Below are 19,897 nucleotides of genomic sequence, written 5' to 3'. Positions count from 1 at the left end.
TTTGTTACTTTTAATTATCAATTTAATGCAAACACCTTATTTTTGAACTAAATATTAATAACACATTTGAAGTATTTTTATTTGTAAAAAAGTGATAAATACCTCATATATTTTTTGTTTTGTTTTATTTAGTTTTGTTGTTTTTTTTAGCTTTATTATATTTTTTTTAATATTTGTTGTTTAATTTTCACTATTAATTACCAAATTAATGCATGCACCTTTTTTACTATATATTTCTTGAAAAAAAATGCATTTTTAAACACTTTAAGTATTTTTATTCATAAAAAGTGCTAAATATCTTGTATTTAAAGTTTTATTTTTATTTTATTTTAGCTTAGTTTGATTTTTTTTGTTTAATTTTCACTATTAATTACCAATTTAATGTAAGCCCCTTTGTTTTTTTGTTTTTGTTTTTTTTAGCTTTGTTTTTTATATATATTTTTTTGATTAATTTTGTTACTTTTAATTATCAATTAAATATAAGCACCTTTTTACTAAATATTTATAATAACAAGTATTTTTATTTGTAAAAAAGTGCTAAATATCTCATATTTAAGTTTTATTTTTATTTAGCTTTGTTTTTTTTTGTTTCTTTTTTTTTCTTTTTTTATATCTTCTGTTTAATTTTCACTTTTAATTACCAGTTTACTGCAAGCACCTTTTTTACCAAATATTTATTGAAAATAAAAAAAGTATTTTTTTATTCGTAAAAAAAGGGCTAAATATCTCATATTTTTTATTTTTGTTTTATTTAGTTTTTTTTTTAGCTTTGATTTTTTAAAATATGTGTTGTTTAATTTTCACTTTTAATTACCAATTTAATGTAAGCCCCTGTGTTTTTTGTTTTTTTTTATTCGTGAAAAAGTGCTAAATATCTCATATTTAAAGTTGTATTTTATTCTAGCTTTGTTTGATTTTTTTGTTATGATTTTTGTTTGATTTTTTTTTTTAATTACCAATTCAATGTAAGCCCCTTTTGTACTGAATACTTGTTAAAAATTATTATAAAGTATTTTTTTTTCATATTTGTAACGTTTTATTTTAGAAGTAGGCTTTGATTCAGTCTGTGGTCATCATAATTAACCTATATAAAGCGTGTCCTCATTTAACCTACTAAATCTGCAGATAAATCACAACACAGTCATGTTTAATTGTGAAATAGTCCGTTTTCGACAGTTTTGGTCTGAGTTATTTGTGCGCGCGCCCGTCTGACTCTGAATGCGTGTGCGCGTGAGTCAGAGAAATGCGCGTGACGTCACCGCTGTACCTGAGTTTCGGCGGACGGTGAAACTTTCGAGCAGAGATTCAAACACACGAGAAACGGGTTTCGGTCGCTTTCCACACGGACTAACGGCGACTGTGCGAGCGCATTATCTGGTTTACAACCGATTTATGACGACTTAAATCGGAATCATTCAAACAACGGCGTGTTTGGCGGCAAAGGCCTCAGGATTGCAGGCTTTTTTCCTGCTTTGACGCTTCCTGAAACGCTCAGGTGAGACTCATTAATATGTAAAACACATTTATATTTAATATTTACACACTTTATAGTCATTCCAGCAACATAATACACTGGAATATGCTTTACTGCAGGAATTTGAGGGGTTTTATCGACGACGAAGAGATTTTAACTCGATAGTATCGAATATCAAAGTCACCTGCTGTTTGTTTACTCAGTTTGTTGACTTGTGTAAGGATTATTTTTGACAACACTTTTAATTAATGAGCATTAAAGTTATGTCTAATTATTTTTATGAGCTTTATCTGGTCTGTGAAGTTATGAAAATTAAATTGAATTAAAATCTGGTTAATTAAAATGCAGTTTCGACTGCTGCTAACGTTAATAATAATAATAAAAAAAATCATAATATGTTTTGTTTATCAAATTATTAGTAATATAAGTTGTATTAAATGTATGAAATATGATACAAACATGAAATTAATTATTATTTTTCTCAAATGTTATTAGTGTTTGTAACCTCAGTTTGATTATTTTTAGCTGCGTTTGTTTTTCCGTCATGTTATTATATTTATGAATTAATATAATATTATTAATATTATGAAACACATTAAACAAAATAACATATGCATAACAAAAAGCTTTACTTTTATTATTTTCAGCCTTTTTATGTGTTTTCTCTACTGAATGTCATTGAGTTTTAATAAACACATATTTGATAATTAATATGATATTGCTAATCATTTGAAAACATTTATTAAAATTTTATTAAAGACTCTTTTTAGCCTCATTTATCTATTTTTCCTCTAAAGAAGGTCTTTGTGTATATATATATAATATTATTATTATTATTATTATTATTATTATTATTTTCATCAAATAATAATAGTCATATTAATAAAACTATAAGTATTTTAGATATTTTATTCTTATGTAAGTATAAGAATAAAAATGAATTTGTTTTAGTAGTATAACATTAACTACATTAATTTCTACATTATTATTTCTAACATTAATAATAAATAATTATTAAGATTATATTATGCTTCATTTAAAAAGTATCAAAAATAACAAATGATAAAATATTATAATGTATATAATATATATATATATATATATACACAAATAATTAAAACATTTTGATTATTTTCATCATTGTGTTATTTATTTTTATTATTTTTGATCATTAAAATTTTATTTCTATTAATTATAATAATATTATAAAATAATATTATATTATAATTCATATAAAATGTATCGAAAATAACAACAAATGATAAAAATATTAATTATAATATTTTTTAATTAATATTATTTAGTGTGATTATTTTAGACTCGTGTTTTTTCTCCTCATGTTAATATATTTTTATTAAAGCATAAAGTTAATGTTTTCTATATTATAAAATGTAATAAAAATTGTTTAAAAATGATACAAAAAAGTTAAATTAAATGCTTTTATTCTTTGCCAACTCAATTTTATTGTTTTTAGCTTCGTGTATTTGTTTTTCTCATCCGTCATCATGTAAATAAAAATTATATTACTGTAAATGTTAAAATATTGTACTAATTATTTTAATAAATATTATTATTGTTTGTAAGCTCAAATTGTTTGTATTTTAGCCTTATGTGTTTTTCTGTCATCATGTTAAGATATAATTGTGTTTTAATTGGAATAGTAAGAATAATGATTTTAATAATGTTTTTTTATAATATTAGTGTTTGTAAGGTCAGTTTTATTATTATTGTTAATATATTATAATATAAAATATAAATTCTTTATTAATTATAATGATGATAAAATATTAATTTATAAAATATTAGTTACATTATAAAATGTAATAAATATGATTAAAAATATTGTTTAAAATGAATAAAATAATATTAATTAAATTTTTAATAAAGTTAATTTTTTTTATCCTAATTTCTTTGTTTTTGTCCTCTGTCAGTGTCATCATGTATTAATAGAAGTTTTTTTAATTATTTTTTTTAATTGTTTTTAAGCCCAGTGTGATTATTTTAGCCTTTTTGTGTTTTTGTCATCATGTTAATATATATTTTTTATTAATAATAATAATAATAATAATAATTAGTATTAGTATTATTTTGTTCAGTTTGATTATTTTTAGCTTCATTAGATTTTTTTCCCTCCTCTGTCATATTAATAATAATAATAAAATGTTATATTAATAATAAATAAATGTAATATATAATAAATATCAATATTATAAAATATTGTTAATTGTTTTATTAAATATTATTAGTGTTTGTCGGCTTAGTTTAATTTTTTAGCCTCATTTTGTTTTGTTTTTCTCTGCCATTTTAATATAACATTTTTATCAATAATAATAATAATAATAAAACAATATTACTGTAATATTACAATGTTAACATTTATTAAAAATATAAATATACAAATATAGTTAATTGTTATTAAATATTAGTGTTTGTAGTAATTCATAATAATAATAATAATAAAAATAACAATAAAATATTAATGTGATGTTACTAACATTACACTTATTTAAAATCTAAATATTTATTAAAAATCTAAATGTAAAAATATTGTATTGTTTTATGAAATAATATTAGTGTTTGTAGGCTCAGTTTGATTTTTTTTAGCCTCATTTGATTTTTTTTCTCATGTTAATATAAAATGTTTATTATTATTATTATTATTATTAATAAAATATTAATGTAATATCAACTTTATAACTTTGAAATATATAAGTATTAATTGTTTTATTAAATATTATTAGTGTTTGTCGGCTCAGTTTGATTATTTTATTATTATTATTATTATTATTAATAATAATAATAATAATAATAATAAAATATTAATGTAATATCAACTTTATAACTTTAAAATATAATATAAGTATTGCATTAATTGTTTTATTAAATATTATTAGTGTTTGTCGGCTCAGTTTGATTATTTTAGCCTTATTTGATTTTTTTCTCTGCCATGATAATAATAATAATAATAATTATAGTTATAATAATATTTATAAAATATTGACATTAAAACATTTATTAAAAATTTTAATATTATAAAAAATATTGTTAATTGTTTTATTTAATATTATTAGTGTTTGTCACTCAGCTCAGTTTGATTTTTTGTTTTTGATTTTTTTCTTCTCATGTTAATATAAAATGTTTATCAATAATAATAAAATATTAACTTTATAGCATTTAACCTCCTAAGGCCCGAGCTTTGGTTTGGCTTGCATTTTAGATTTCCTCTAGCTATTTGGGGTTAGGAGGAACCAATTAATATAATAACCAGATATTATCTTTGAACATGATGCTCTTTTTGAAAAAAGATGTCCACATATGTAGACACTCGGTCTGTATCCACAGAAAAAAAAAAAAAAAAACATTGTGTAACAAAGTGCTCTTTTATTTTTATTTTATTTTTATTTTGTCTTTTATTTACAGCCTGAGAAATGTGCCTGAATATTTTTATAGTTACTGTTGCATATATAACTCAACTTCTTCAAATTCTTCCCAAACTACGTTTTCACTGTTAATTTTTTTTGCTTAAATTTTTAACAAATAAAAATCAGTGTAAATTTTTTTAGCACACGCAATGTCAATTTTGTAAACTACTGTAAATTGATGTTTTCTAACAAATTCTTCCCAAAAAAAGGCTTTTACAGTTACTTTTTTGTTACATTTTGTCAAACAAAAATGAATGTAAAGTTATTTATCATGCTTGCAAAGGGAGATTATACTGTTGTAATCTATATTAAATTGATGTTTTCTATTAAATTCTTCTCAACCTACGTATGTTACTAACATTTTTACATTTTCAACAAATTAAAATCAATGCAAAGTTATTTTTCACTCATGTGGCCACTAAGCCCTAGGAGGTTTTAATAAAAATATGATATGATATAAATATTGTATTAATTGATTTATTAAATATTATTAGTGTTTGTCGGCTCAGTTTGATTATTTTAGCCCCATTTGATTTTTTTCTCTGCCATGATAATAATAATAATAATAATTATAGTTATAATAATATTTATAAAATATTGACATTAAAACATTTATTAAAAATTTTAATATTATAAAAAATATTGTTAATTGTTTTATTTAATATTATTAGTGTTTGTCACTCAGCTCAGTTTGATTATATGATTTTTTTCTCTGCCATGTTAATAAAAATAATAATAAAATATTTATGAAATATTATCATCACAATATATATTAAACATATAAATATTATAAAAATATTGTCTTAATTGTTTTATTAAATATTAGTAGTTTGATTACTTCAGCCTAATTTTTCATGTTATTAATAATAATAATAATAATAATAATAATAATTTTATATTAAGTTTATTTTAGCTTCATTAGTTTTTTTTTCTCCTGTCATGTTAATATAACATTTTTATTTTTATTATAATAATAATAATAATAATAATAATAATAATAATAATATTTATGAAATATTGACATTAAAACATTTATTTAAAATATAAATATTATAAAATATTGTTAATTGTTTTATTTAATATTATTAGTGTTTGTCAGCTCAGTTTGATTGTTTTAGCCTTATTTGATTTTTTTTTCTCTGCCATGTTAATAATAATAATAATAATAATAATATATTTATGAAATATTAACATTACAACATATATTAAAAATATAAATATTATAAAATATTGTTAATTGTTTTATTTAATATTATTAGTGTTTGTCAGCTCAGTTTGATTGTTTTAGCCTTATTTGATTTTTTTTTCTCTGCCATGTTAATAATAATAATAATAATAATATATTTATGAAATATTAACATTACAACATATATTAAAAATATAAATATTATAAAATATTGTTAATTGTTTTATTTAATATTATTAGTGTTTGTCAGCTCAGTTTGATTGTTTTAGCCTTATTTGATTTTTTTTTCTCTGCCATGTTAATAATAATAATATATTTATGAAATATTAACATTACAACATATATTAAAAATATAAATAGTATAAAAATATTGTGTTCATTGTTTTATTAAATATTATTAGTAGTTTGATTACTTCAGCCTAATTTTCCATGTTATTAATAATAACAATAATAATTTAATATTAAGTCTATTTTAGCTTCATTAGTTTTTTTTTCTCCTGGCATGTTAATATGACATTTTTTATTTTTATATTTATTATAATAATAATATTTATGAAATATCGACATTAAAACATTTATTAAAAATATAAATATTATAAAAATATTGTTAATAATTTTATTAATATTAGTGTTTGTCAGCTCAGTTTGATTATTTTAGCCCCATTTGATTTTTTTCTCTGCCATGTTAATAATAATAATAATAATAATAATAATAAAATATTTATGAAATATTAACATTACAACATATATTAAAAATATTAATAATAATAATAATAATTTTATATTAAGTTTATTTTAGCTTCATTAGTTTTTTTCTCCTGTCATGTTAATATAACATTTTAATTTTAATAATAATAATAATAATAATAATAATAATAATAATAATAATAATAATAAATAAAATGTTAGTGTAATGTTATACCTAACATTTATAACATTTATAAAAAGTATAATATAATAAAAACATTGCATTAATTATTTTATTAAATACTATAACTGTGTTTGTGGGCTCATTTTGATAATTTTTAATTGTAAAGAATTCTTCCTGTTCTCTCCAGAAGGTGGTCATGTCTTCTCATCCGCGTCGAGTGCGTCTGAAGCCCTGGCTGGTGTCTCAGGTGGACAACGGGACGTTTCCTGGTCTGGTCTGGCTGGACCGTGAGGCCAAACGCTTCCAGATCCCCTGGAAACACGCCACCCGTCACACGCCCCAACAGGAAGAGGAAAACACCATCTTTAAGGTCAGTGATGGAGATCCCGAGGCCTGGGGTACAGAGCAGAGATCGACCGATATATTGATTTACTGTATTTTTTCCCCCGATATTTAATAGGGGTGGGAGAAAAAAATCGATGCATCGATGCATCGCGATTCTCTCTTCAACGATTCTGAATCGATTCCTAATATTTCAGAATCGATTCTGAGCTTGTTTTTTTTTTCTGCATATGGCACGTGTGCGCGCTATAGACGCGGCTGGCTACAGCGCACAGAATTTGTACTGTGAGACACGTGCGCATAATGCTTGACAGTGTGCTTCCATCCGTCGTGTTTTACTTTAGATATGCGTTCATTTCTGCCGTCTGGAACGCAAGAAACTGTTGCACTGACAGACTCACGTGCGCTTTGTGTTTGTTCGTCCTAAAGCTCGATTGCGGATGCAGTTAAATGCACTTGCATTTTGGAATAGTTTCAAACGAAACTGTACATACAGTCAGTTATGTTTTCAGAGCAGGACAAAACATCTGATATATTGAAATAGATCTGTGCATCATTGGCGTTCCGTCCATATACAGTAAGCTGCTAATGCCCTGCATACTCAGGCTGTCAGAGAGAATGCGTTCACGTGTTAAATAATATAAACATGCTTATAAATGAATCCCTTATTTGAATCTTCTGGGCAAGCAGATTCTCCGCATCTTCCTTGACTCCTCAGAATTGATGCGCATTCTGTTTTGCTGTCATGCGCGTGATTTCATTCGTGGGGTAAGCTGTCCGTGAAGCGCTCGCCCAAGCGGAAAAACGCGATGATGCTTTTTGTATATTATATATAATATTTTCATAATTTCTCAACAATTCAAAAGTTTAAAGTCCACAGAAAAAAATAGCCTATATAAAATGTATATATATTTTTTAAAATAATAATAAACAGGAAAAAGAGGAAATATTAAAATATGATTTCGTCTCTGATTTTATTGGTGTCTAAATAATGTAAAGATATTATTATTTTTGGTATTACTGGTGGTTTTAGCACTCAGCATACCTGGTAAATAAAAGTGTCACCTCTCGCCACTGCTGTGCATTAGTTTGAATGCAGCCTGTTAAAGCTGCCTGTCTATGAGCTCATCAGTAATAATAAAATGGCAGTAATGCTGAGGAAAAAAGAAAAACTATTGTCTGTAAACTTTCGGATACCTGAAGAAAACTTATTTTAAATAAGTAATTGTTTTAAAAAGTACCTTGCTTACATAATTTAAAAAATAAAGTAAAGTTGGCCCAAATTAAATTTGATATAAAACTTGTGAAAAATGTAGCCATGTGCAGTACTATTGAAAACTGAGAATGTGTTCATCGTGATATTTAGTTGTTAATGAAAACAGTAATTAACTTGAATCTTGAAACCGGTGAAGATTGACACACCTACTTTTACAGAGATTCCAACTATAAACAAAAAGCATAGAAACTGCAATTTTACATGTTTTTAAAATTGTAAAGTTGTATTTGCACAGCAGAAGAATTAATTGGGGAAAAAATGTAGATCAAGAATCGTTTTGGAATCGGATCGTGACTCCCAGAATCGGAATCGGATCGGATCGTGAAGTGCCTGAAGATTCCCACCCCTAATATTTAAGCACTTTACCATAATCGGTTATCGGTTTTGTAATATCGGCTTCCTGTCTCAATAAACAAGTAAAATTTGCCTGAATTAAATAATATACAGCAGTGAATAAGCACATGTTGGAATTGAATGTAATACTTTATAACAGTAAATAAATATCGGTTCTGCATATCGGTTATCGGCACATTAACATGCAAGAAATTGGCATCGGTTATAAAAAAGCAACATCAGTTGATCACTATTAAAGAGGGATCTGGATGAGACCGATCTGTGTTTGTGTTTGACAGGCCTGGGCCGTGGAGACGGGGAAATATCAGGAAGGAGTAGACGAGCCAGATCCGGCCAAATGGAAAGCTCAGCTGAGATGCGCCCTCAACAAGAGCCGCGAGTTCAACCTCATCTACGACGGGACCAAAGAGGTTCCCATGAACCCGCTCAAGATCTACGACGTGTGTGATATTCCTCAGACCTCCAGCAATCCTGGTAAAACACAAACACACACCTGACTTCCTGTCAAAGAAGTTCATAGGGAATGAATATCTTTTTATTCATAATTTGATTTATATTCCTTTATATTGTTTAGTTATTATTCTGCTAATGTCATATGTAATATGAGTTGATGTTGGTTTAAATGTAATACAACTTAAATGTAATAATATCTGAATTGATTAATTTATTTGTTTTAACAAATCATTTATTATTTGTCTTAAAGGCTTAAACAGTGTGTTTTCAATTATTAGAAAAGTGACTAAAACTCTAAATGCTGAAAATGTTATTACTTGCAAAATACCTATTATTATTATTATTATTATTATTTAGTTTTTTATTTTAAGAAATACTTTATTTCATGATTTACATTTGTTTAAATTAATGGACTTTATTCACATGCTATGACTTTATTTTTGATTGTTTTATAAGGGATATGCCTTTATTCTTGAATTAATTATTTAAAAAAAAAAAAAAAATTATAATTAAAATAAGACGTTTGCAAATAAATTATTCATTCAGAAGGATGCCGAGTCAAAGAAACACGTGAATTAATATTTTACACTTGCAAAAGACCTGTGGTTATTAAAAGAGACATTTTATTTGCATAATTTTATTCTTGGATAATTTTTTAACTTATTTGGAATTAGTATTTATTTAGTGACATTTTTATGCAATTTTAGACAATTTTACAAATTGTGTTAATACAAAATAATCATTTTATTTCCTAAGATATTTGTTGAATTAAATTTAATGTAAAATAAATATAAGTGAAGCATTATGTTTGAAATCTGATAGTATGCTAATTTTTAAATAAGTTAAAAATAGGTTATTAAAACATAAAAAATATTTAGGTTATTCCTACTGTATTTTTTGATACTAATAATTTTTTTTCCCCATGATTTTATTCTTGAATTAATCTGTTTTTTAGACATATTACTTAATGACATTTTTACACAAAAGTCTATTAACAATACAAAATAATCATTTTATTTCCTAAGATATTTGTTGAATTAAATGTGAATTTAATGTATAATAAATATAAGTGAAGCATTATTTGAAATCTGATAGTATGCTAATTTTTAAATAAGTTAAAAATAGGTTATTAAAACATAAAAAAATATTTAAGTTATTCCTACTGTATTTTTTTATACTAATAAAATTTTATTTTTTTCATGATTTTATTCTTGAATTAATCTGTTTTTTAGACATATTACTTAATGACATTTTTACACAAAAGTCTATTAACAATACAAAATAATCATTTTATTTCCTAAGATATTTGTTGAATTAAATATGAATTAAATTGAATGTGTAATAAATATAAGTGAAGCATTATGTTTGAAATCTGATAGTATGCTAATTTTTAAATAAGTTAAAAATAGGTAATTAAAACATAAAAATATTTAAGTTATTCCTACTGTATTTTTTATACTAATAAAATTATTTTTTTCATGATTTTATTCTTGAATTAATCTGTTTTTTTATATTACTTAATGACATTTTTACAGAAAATTCTATTAACAATAAAAAATAATCATTTTATTTTCTAAGATATTAAATGTGAATTAAATTTAATGTATAATAAATAAGTGAAGCATTATGTTTGAAATCTGATAGTATGCTAATTTTTAAATAAGTTAAAAATAGGTTATTAAAACATTAAAAATATTTAAGTTATTCCTACTGTATTTTTTTATACTAATAAAATTTTATTTTTTTCATGATTTTATTCTTGAATTAATCTATTTTTTAGACATATCACTTAATGACATTTTTACACAAAAGTCTATTAACAATACAAAATAATCATTTTATTTCCTAAGATATTTGTTGAATTAAATGTGAATTAAATTTAATGTATAATAAATATAAGTGAAGCATTATGTTTGAAATCTGATAGTATGCTAATTTTTAAATAAGTTAAAAATAGGTTATTAAAACATAAAAAAATATTTAAGTTATTCCTACTGTATTTTTTTATACTAAATTTTTTTTTCATGATTTTATTCTTGAATTAATCTGTTTTTTTTATATTACTTAATGACATTTTTACACAAAAGTCTATTAACAATACAAAATAATCATTTTATTTCCTAAGATATTTGTTGAATTAAATATGAATTAAATTTAATGTATAATAAATATAAGTGAAGCATTATGTTTGAAATCTGATAGTATGCTAATTTTTAAATGAGCTAAAATTTTATCTAATCTAATTTTACTAATTTTATCTAAATTTTTCTTTTCATGATTTTATTCTTGAATTCATCTATTTTTTTTTATATTACTTAATGACATTTTTACACAAACTTCTATTAACAATACAAAATAATCATTTTATTTCCTAAGATATTTGTTGAATTAAATGTGAATTAAATTTAATGTGTAATAAATATAAGTGAAGCATTATGTTTGAAATCTGATAGTATGCTAATTTTTAAATAAGCTAAAAATAGGTAATTAAAACATTACAAATATTTAAGTTATTCCTACTGTATTATTTTATACTAATAAAAATTATGATTTTTTTTCATGCTTGAATTAATCTGTTTTTTAGAAATATTACTTAATGACATTTTTACCCAAAATTCTATTAACAATACAAAATAATCATTTTATTTCCTAAGATATTTGTTGAATTAAATGTGAATTAAATGTAATGTAAAATAAATATAAGTGAAGCATTATGCTTGAAATCTGATAGTATGCTAATTTTTAAATAAGCTAAAAATAGGTTATTAAAACATAAAAAAATTAAGTTATTCCTACTGTATTGTTTTATACTAATATTTTTTTTTCATGATTTTATTCTTGAATTAATCTGTTTTTTTTTTTTGTTTTTTTAATATTACTTAATGACATTTTTACACAAAATTATATTAACAATACAAAATAATCTTTTTAATTCCCAAGAAATCTTGTATACTATTTCACATACTATTTTAAGCATTCGGTCTGGTGAACACAGCCGTAAACACTCTGTCTGTCTGTCTCAGGTTCGGTTCCCACATACGAGACAGACGGTGATGAAGACGACATTCCCGACACTCCTGAGCCTCCTCCTCCGTATCCACCGCACGGTACTTCATCACAGGATCGCTTCAGATGAACGATGTGTGTTTGATGTTGAATCAGTGTTTCTCTGATGTTGTTGTTCATGTGCAGGCATGAGCTCGTCTCCGCTGGCTCCGGTCTGGACTCCTCCGGGCTCAGTGTCACCCATGCAGCCGCCCAGCTGTCCTCCGCCCTCAGCTCCTCCCTCAGTAGAGGTTTGGCCCAAGAAGGAGCCGGTGGATGTGGAGATGCAGCCGCCACCCATGGAGATTCAGACGCCCACAATGCTGGATGCCATGGCCATGTTCGCCACACCGGAGACCTGGATCAGCTCCCTGCCCAGTACACACTCTTTAATCACTCTCACACACTTATGTTCTGTAGGAAATGTGGTTAGTCTCATTTGAAAATGTGTAAAGTGACACTAAATTTGATGAGATTCATATAAATTTTCACCTTGGAATATTGGAAAGTTTAAAAAAGTTTTAATGATTTAAAAAGTTAAGGAAGTTTTAGTAGTTAAACAAGTTTTGAGTCTGAAGGTTTTCAGTCTGAAATAGTTTGAAGTTTAAAGTAGTTTTAAAAGCTTAATGTTTGATAGTTTGTCACTAGTATGTTGCTAGCGTGATAAGCATGTTACTAGCATGTTGTTGGTATGTTTCTAGCATGTTGCTAGCTTAAAACTTTTAAGATCCTTTAAAACTTTTCAAATCTTTTAAAAATTATAACTTTTCAAATCTTTTAAAAATTATAACTTTTAAAATCCCTTAACTTTTCTAACTTTTAAAATCTTTTATAACTTTTAAAATCATTTAAAACGTATAACTTTTAAAATCCCTTAAACCTTTTAAAACTTGTATAACTTATAAAGGATCCTTTAAAACATTTGAAATTTTAACGTTTAAAATCCTTTAAAACTTTGAAAACATAAATCCTTTTTAAACATTTAACTTTTAAAATCCATTCAAACTTTTAAAACTTTGAAAATCCATTAAAACTTTGAAAATCTTTTAAAACTTTGAAAATCCATTTAATCTTTAATACTTTGAAAATCCTTAAACTTTTAAAACATTTAACTTTGAAGATCCTTTGAAACTTTGAAAATCCATTAAAACATTTAACTTTGAAAATCCATTAAAACTTTGGAAACCCATTAAAACTTTTAAAATCCATTAAAACTTTTAAAACTTTGAAAATCCTTAAACTTTTAAAACATTTCACTTTGAAAATCCATTAAAACTTTGAAAATCCATTAAAACTTTGAAAATCCATTAAAACTTTGAAAACTTTGAAAATCCTTAAACTTTTAAAACATAAAACTTTTAAAATCCATTAAAACATAAAACTTTGAAAATCCTTAAACTTTTAAAGCGTTTAATTTTTAAAATCCTTTAAAACTTAAAAAAAATAAAATAAAACTTCTTAAACTTTTAAAATCCTTTGAAACATTTTTAACTTTCAAAATTTCTCCAACTTTCAAAATTTTATAGACTTTCAAAACTTTTTCAAACTTGCTAGTAGTCCACCTTTCCCAGGCCAACTTCAAAGTTTTTCTTGACAAACTTTTTATCTAGTTGTTGTTGTTATTATTATTATTATTTTCAGTTTCATAAAACAACAAAACAAAAATTAAACTATTAATCATAAATATTTGTATCAAATTTATTTTAGTTTCTGCATGTCTAATTGACATTTTGCTCTGAAATATGAGTTTCTGTTGCCATATATAGAGAAAAATGACATTGTCAAATTTATCAGTTGATGTGTTTATATAATTCAACATGTGTAACTAATAACTTGATCATATTATAAATAAGTGTGTGAATATTCATTTTCACTGTTAAAGTACACCATATAGGTTTTCAGTCTGAAATAGTTTGAAGTTTAAAGTAGTTTTAAAAGCTTAATGTTTGATAGTTTGTGACTAGTATGTTGCTAGCGTGATAAGCATGTTACTAGCATGTTGTTGGTATGTTTCTAGCATGTTGCTAGCATGTTGCTAGCTTAAAACTTTTATAACTATTAAAATCGTTTATAACTTTTAAAATCATTTAAAACTTGTAACTTTTAAAATCCCTTTAAACTTTTAAAACTTGTATAACTTATAAAGGATCCTTTAAAACATTTGAAATTTTAACGTTGAAAATCCTTTAAAACTTTGAAAACATAAATCCATTAAAACTTTTACAACTTTGAAAATCCTTAAACCTTTTTAAACATTTAACTTTTAAAATCCATTAAAACTTTGAAAATCCATTAAAACTTTTAAAACTTTGAAAATCTTTTAAAACTTTGAAAATCCATTTAATCTTTAATACTTTGAAAATCCTTAAACTTTTAAAACATTTAACTTTGAAAATCCTTTAAAACTTTGAAAATCCATTAAAACATTTAACTTTGAAAATCCATTAAAACTTTTAAAACTTTGAAAATTCTTAAACTTTTAAAACATTTCACTTTGAAAATCCATTAAAACTTTGAAAATCCATTAAAACTTTGAAAATCCATTAAAACTTTGAAAATCCTTAAACTTTTAAAACATTTAACTTTGAAAATCCTTTGAAACTTTGAAAATCCATTAAAACATTGAAAATCCATTAAAACTTTGAAAATCCATTAAAACTTTGAAAATCCTTAAACTTTTAAAACATTTAACTTTGAAAATCCATTAAAACTTTGGAAATCCATTAAAACTTTGAAAATCCATTAAAACTTTTAAAACTTTGAAAATCCTTAAACTTTTAAAACGTAACTTTTAAAATCCTTTAAAACTTAAAAAAAAAACTTCTTAAACTTTTAAAATCCTTTGAAACATTTTTAACTTTCAAAATTTCTCCAACTTTCAAAATTTTTTAGACTTTCAAAACTTTTTCAAACTTGCTAGTAGTCCACCTTTCCCAGGCCAAATTCAAAGTTTTTCTTGACAAACTTTTTATCTAGTTGTTGTTATTATTATTATTATTATTATTTCCAATTTCATAAGACAACAAAACAAAAATTAAACTATTAATCATAAATATTTGTATCAAATTTATGTTAGTTTCTGCATGTCTAATTGACATTTTGATCTAAAATATAAGTTTCTGTTGCCCTATATAGAGAAAAATGATATTGTCAAATTTACCAGTTGGTGTTTATATAATTCAACATGTGTAACTAATAACTTGATCATAAACATATATTTTTGTCACTCTGTAACACAAGATCCTTTCGTTTCTGACCCGTAATGCCGTGTGTGCAGTGACGGATCTGGAGGTGCAGTTCTATTACCGCGGTAAGGAGGTGTGTCCGCCGGTGACGGTCAGTAACCCGCAGGGCTGTCGTCTGTTCTACGGCGATCTGGGGCCCATCGTCAATCAGGAGGAGCTGTTCGGCCCCGTCAGTCTGGAGCAGGTGCGCTTCCCCTCCACCGAACACATCAGCAACGACAAGCAGCGTCTGTTCACGAGCCGCCTGCTGGACGTCATGGACCGCGGCCTCATCCTGGAGGTGAGCGGACACGACATCTACGCCGTGCGCCTGTGCCAGTGTAAGGTGTACTGGTCCGGCCCCTGCGCACCCAACCCCAACACACCCAACCTCATCGAGCGCCAGCACAAGGTCAAGCTCTTCTGCCTCGAGTCCTTCCTCAGCGGTGAGTCACAGAACTAGATTTCAGTCGTGTTTCGCTCGACGAATAAGTGTTTAAAGATGAGCAATGTTTGTACGAAATGAAGGCTTGAGGATTTTAATAAGACAGCATTTTATTATATTATAAATAAGTGTGTGAATATTCATTTTCACTGTTAAAGTACACCATATGAGCCTTTTTAGTGTATTATAGATATGATTCCAAGTGAATGAACAAAATACATTTGTGTGACTGTTATATTATATTATAATTAACTCATCAAATTGGCTGGTTTTTAATTATAATAATATTCATAATTATAATTTATTATCATTATAATTTATAATTGCAACCTAAAAAAAATCTAAACGAAATGAAACTTAATAATACTTGTTTGTACGACAATTAATCACCATCACAGAATGTATGATTGAATGGATGATATTATATTATATATTATATTATATTATATTATTTTTAATTAATTGTTGAAATATGCATTTTTACAGCTTTAAAGTAAATCATATAGACCCATTTTTAATTAATTTGTTATTTTTTATTATTATTATAATTATTATTATTATATACAATTCCAAACTTTTAAAAAATTCTACTTTGAAAAAAAATTTAACTTTGAAAATCCTTTGAAATTTTGAAAATCCATTAAAACTTTTAAAACTTTGAAAATCTTTTAATACTTTGAAAATCCTTAAACTTTTAAAACATTTAACTTTGAAAATCCTTTGAAACTTTGAAAATCCTTTAAAACTTTGGAAATCCATTAAAACTTTTAAAACTCTAAAAAAATCTAAACAAAATGAAACTTAATAATACTTGCTTGTACGACAATTAATCGCCATCACAGAATGTATGATTGAATGGATGATATTTTATTAATATTATTATATTATATTATTTTTAATTAATTGTTGAAATATGCATTTTTACAGCTTTAAAGTAAATCATATAGACCCATTTTTAATTAATTTATTATTTTTTATTATTATTATAATTATTATTATTATATACAATTCCAAACTTTTAAATTCTAAACAGATCAAAACAAAATTAAACTGTTAATCATAATGATTTGTGTGAAAATTATTGGCACAAAATGTATGATCATGATGGCCCATATTATTATATTATAGTTAATTCTTTGACTGTAAATAATTTTATAGCATTAAAGTTAATCATATAGGCCCATTTTTTATTTTATTTATTATTATTGTTATTATTATAATTAATTATTCTAATATTCTGTTTTTTCAACAATAGATAAATTGGACCCATTTTTTATTATAATTTAATTGAATAATTGTTTTGTTGTTGTTGTTTATTATTATTATTATTATTATTATTATTACAATTCATGTTCATTATTATAATATTATATTTTATTATATTATATTATATTATATTATATTATATTATATTATATTATATTCACAATTCCAAGTAAAAAAAAAACATGAACCTTTAATCATGAGCACAACATTTCATGGTTGTGACGGCCTATATTTTAATATAATATCATATAATATAATATTTCTATCATATAGTGATTCTTTATATATTATACATTTTTACAGCATTTACGGATCAAAACAAAATTAAACTGCTGATTTATTTGTATGACAATTAATCGTCAAGACAAAATGTATGACTGTGATGACCTATTATATTATATTATTAAATTATAATATTAATTTATACTTATAATTTTTTTGAAAGACAATTAATTTTCAGCAGAAAATTCATGACAAATATCATGACGGCCCTTATAAATTATATTATAGTATATTATATTTACGATTCCAACTTTAAAAAAAACATGAACCTTTAATCATGAGCACAAAATTTATGGTTGTGACGGCCTATATTTTAATATAATCCCATATAATATAATATTTCTATCATATAAAATATAATCTCATATAATATACATATTATATAATGATTCTTTAAATATTAATTTTTACAGCATTTACAGATCAAAACAAAATTAAACTGTTAATCATAATTATTTGTATGACAATTAATCATCAGCACAAAATGTATGACTGTGATGATTTTATTATATTATTAATTTATACTTTTTTTTAATGACAATTAATTATCAGCACAAAATGCATGACATAAATATCATGACTGCACTTTATATTATATTATATTATAATTCTTTGAATTGTATTAATTTTTACACCATTGAAGTAAATCATATAGGCCCATTTTTAATTATAATTTTTATTTTTTATTATTATTATTATTTACAATACCAACTTTAAAAATCAAAACGGATCAAAACAAAATGTAGCTGTTAATCATAATTATTTGAAAATAATATATCACAAAATATATACACTGAGAATTTTTACAGCCATAATACAATATGTGACCCTGGACCACAAAACCAGTCATAAGGTTAAATTTTACAAAACTGAGATATATACAATAAATAAGCTTTCTATTGATATATGGTTTGTTAGGACAATATTTGGCCGAGATACATCTATTTGAAAATCTGGAATCTGAGGGTGCAAAAAAATCAAAATACTGAGAAAATCACCTTTAAAGTTGTCCAAATTAGGTTCTTAACAATGCATATTACTAATCAAAAATTACATTTTGATATATTTATAGTAGGAATTTTGCAAAATATCCTAATGGAACATTATCTTTACTTAATTTCCTAATGATTTTTGGCATAAAAGAAAAATCAATAATTTTAACCCATTCAATGTATTTTTGGCTATTGCTACAAATATACCCCAGCGACTTAAGACTGGTTTTGTGGTCCAGGGTCACATATATTATTATATTATATTACATTATAGTATAATTCAGTAAGTGTCACAGTATTAAGCTCAGTCATATGGATGTATTTTATTATTTTTATTAAATACGATTCCACATTAAAAAAAGTGCTCTGAACAAACCTGAATTACTGCTTTGAATCATTATTTGTGATTATGTGATCAATCATCAGCACAAAACTCATGCTAGTGACAGGCTGTTGTGTCATACGATAAATAATTATATAAATATAAAATTTAATTTAAAGACATTTCAAAAAAAGAATAAAAAACCTTTGTGTGCAGGTGTGGTCGCTCACCAGCGTGGCCAGTCGTCGTCCGACTCTCCGCTCTACGACATTCATCTGTGTTTCGGCGAGGAGTGGCCCGACGGCAGACCCCGCGAACGCAAACTCATCACGGTGCAGGTCAGACTCACAGACAACTGAAGTACAGCTCAGTCTGTCTGTGCCGCATAACTTATGCAGATTTGAATCTGACGGACCAATCAGGAGCGTCTGTGGGCGGGGCTTGCGTGTTCAGTGTGTGTTTGTGTGTGTTCAGGTGGTCCCAGTGGTGGCGCGGATGATCAGCGAGATGTTTTCGGGCGACTGCACGCGCTCTTTCGACAGCGGCAGCGTACGGCTGCAGATCTCCATCCCCGACATCAAGGACAACATCGTGACGCACCTCAAGCAGCTCTACCGGCTCCTGCAGACGCACCAGGGGCAGGAGAACTGGCCGCTGCCGCCCAGCATGCAGCTCCCGCACTGACGAACAGGTGCCGCGGTGCCATCAATCACGTGTTTAGACCAGCTTTTATCGCCTCCACTCGCTTCCTGATGCCTGAGCTTTTAGCCGCGCTCTCGTGCTTTTACTGCAGACGTATGTTACGCGTGTAATTGGGTTTCTCGCACTTTTCTCGGGCTTGAATGTCTTGTAGTTTTTAACTGTGCCGTGTGTGACGTCCCATCATGTAGATTTGTGTATTGATGTTGTATGGATTTATCAAATAAAAAGTGAAAAACACAAA

General features: G+C 25.4%; 1 protein-coding gene across 2 annotated transcripts; it reads left to right on the top strand.

Annotated features, from left to right (window-relative positions):
- The first annotated feature begins 1,262 nt into the window (after positions 1-1,262).
- Positions 1,263-19,897, top strand: irf6 (interferon regulatory factor 6). 2 transcript variants are annotated; one of them, XM_073844301.1, is made up of 8 exons: positions 1,263-1,495; positions 7,144-7,323; positions 9,204-9,399; positions 12,402-12,485; positions 12,571-12,801; positions 15,701-16,093; positions 19,171-19,292; positions 19,429-19,897. In XM_073844301.1, the coding sequence occupies exons 2-8, from the start codon at positions 7,150-7,152 to the stop codon at positions 19,636-19,638; spliced, it is 1,410 nt and encodes a 469-aa protein (XP_073700402.1). In that variant the 5' UTR covers positions 1,263-1,495; positions 7,144-7,149; the 3' UTR covers positions 19,639-19,897. The 2 variants fall into 2 exon arrangements, with proteins under 2 accessions (XP_073700402.1, XP_073700401.1); XM_073844300.1 differs by having other exon boundaries at positions 7,141-7,323.

The sequence above is a fragment of the Garra rufa genome, chromosome 7, assembly GCF_049309525.1.
Source record: "Garra rufa chromosome 7, GarRuf1.0, whole genome shotgun sequence".
Classification (NCBI taxonomy): domain Eukaryota; kingdom Metazoa; phylum Chordata; class Actinopteri; order Cypriniformes; family Cyprinidae; genus Garra; species Garra rufa.
This window is presented reverse-complemented; position numbering and strand designations above follow the sequence as displayed.

What these genes read in the sequence shown, in the direction of transcription:
- irf6 (XM_073844301.1), top strand. Translation starts at nt 7,150, where the DNA reads ATGTCTTCTCATCCGCGTCGAGTGCGTCTGAAGCCCTGGCTGGTGTCT. An exon ending in TCCTCCGTATCCACCGCACG is followed by an intron (nt 12,486 to 12,570) that starts GTACTTCATCAC and finishes GTTCATGTGCAG; the next exon opens with GCATGAGCTCGTCTCCGCTG. An exon ending in CCTCGAGTCCTTCCTCAGCG is followed by an intron (nt 16,094 to 19,170) that starts GTGAGTCACAGA and finishes CTTTGTGTGCAG; the next exon opens with GTGTGGTCGCTCACCAGCGT.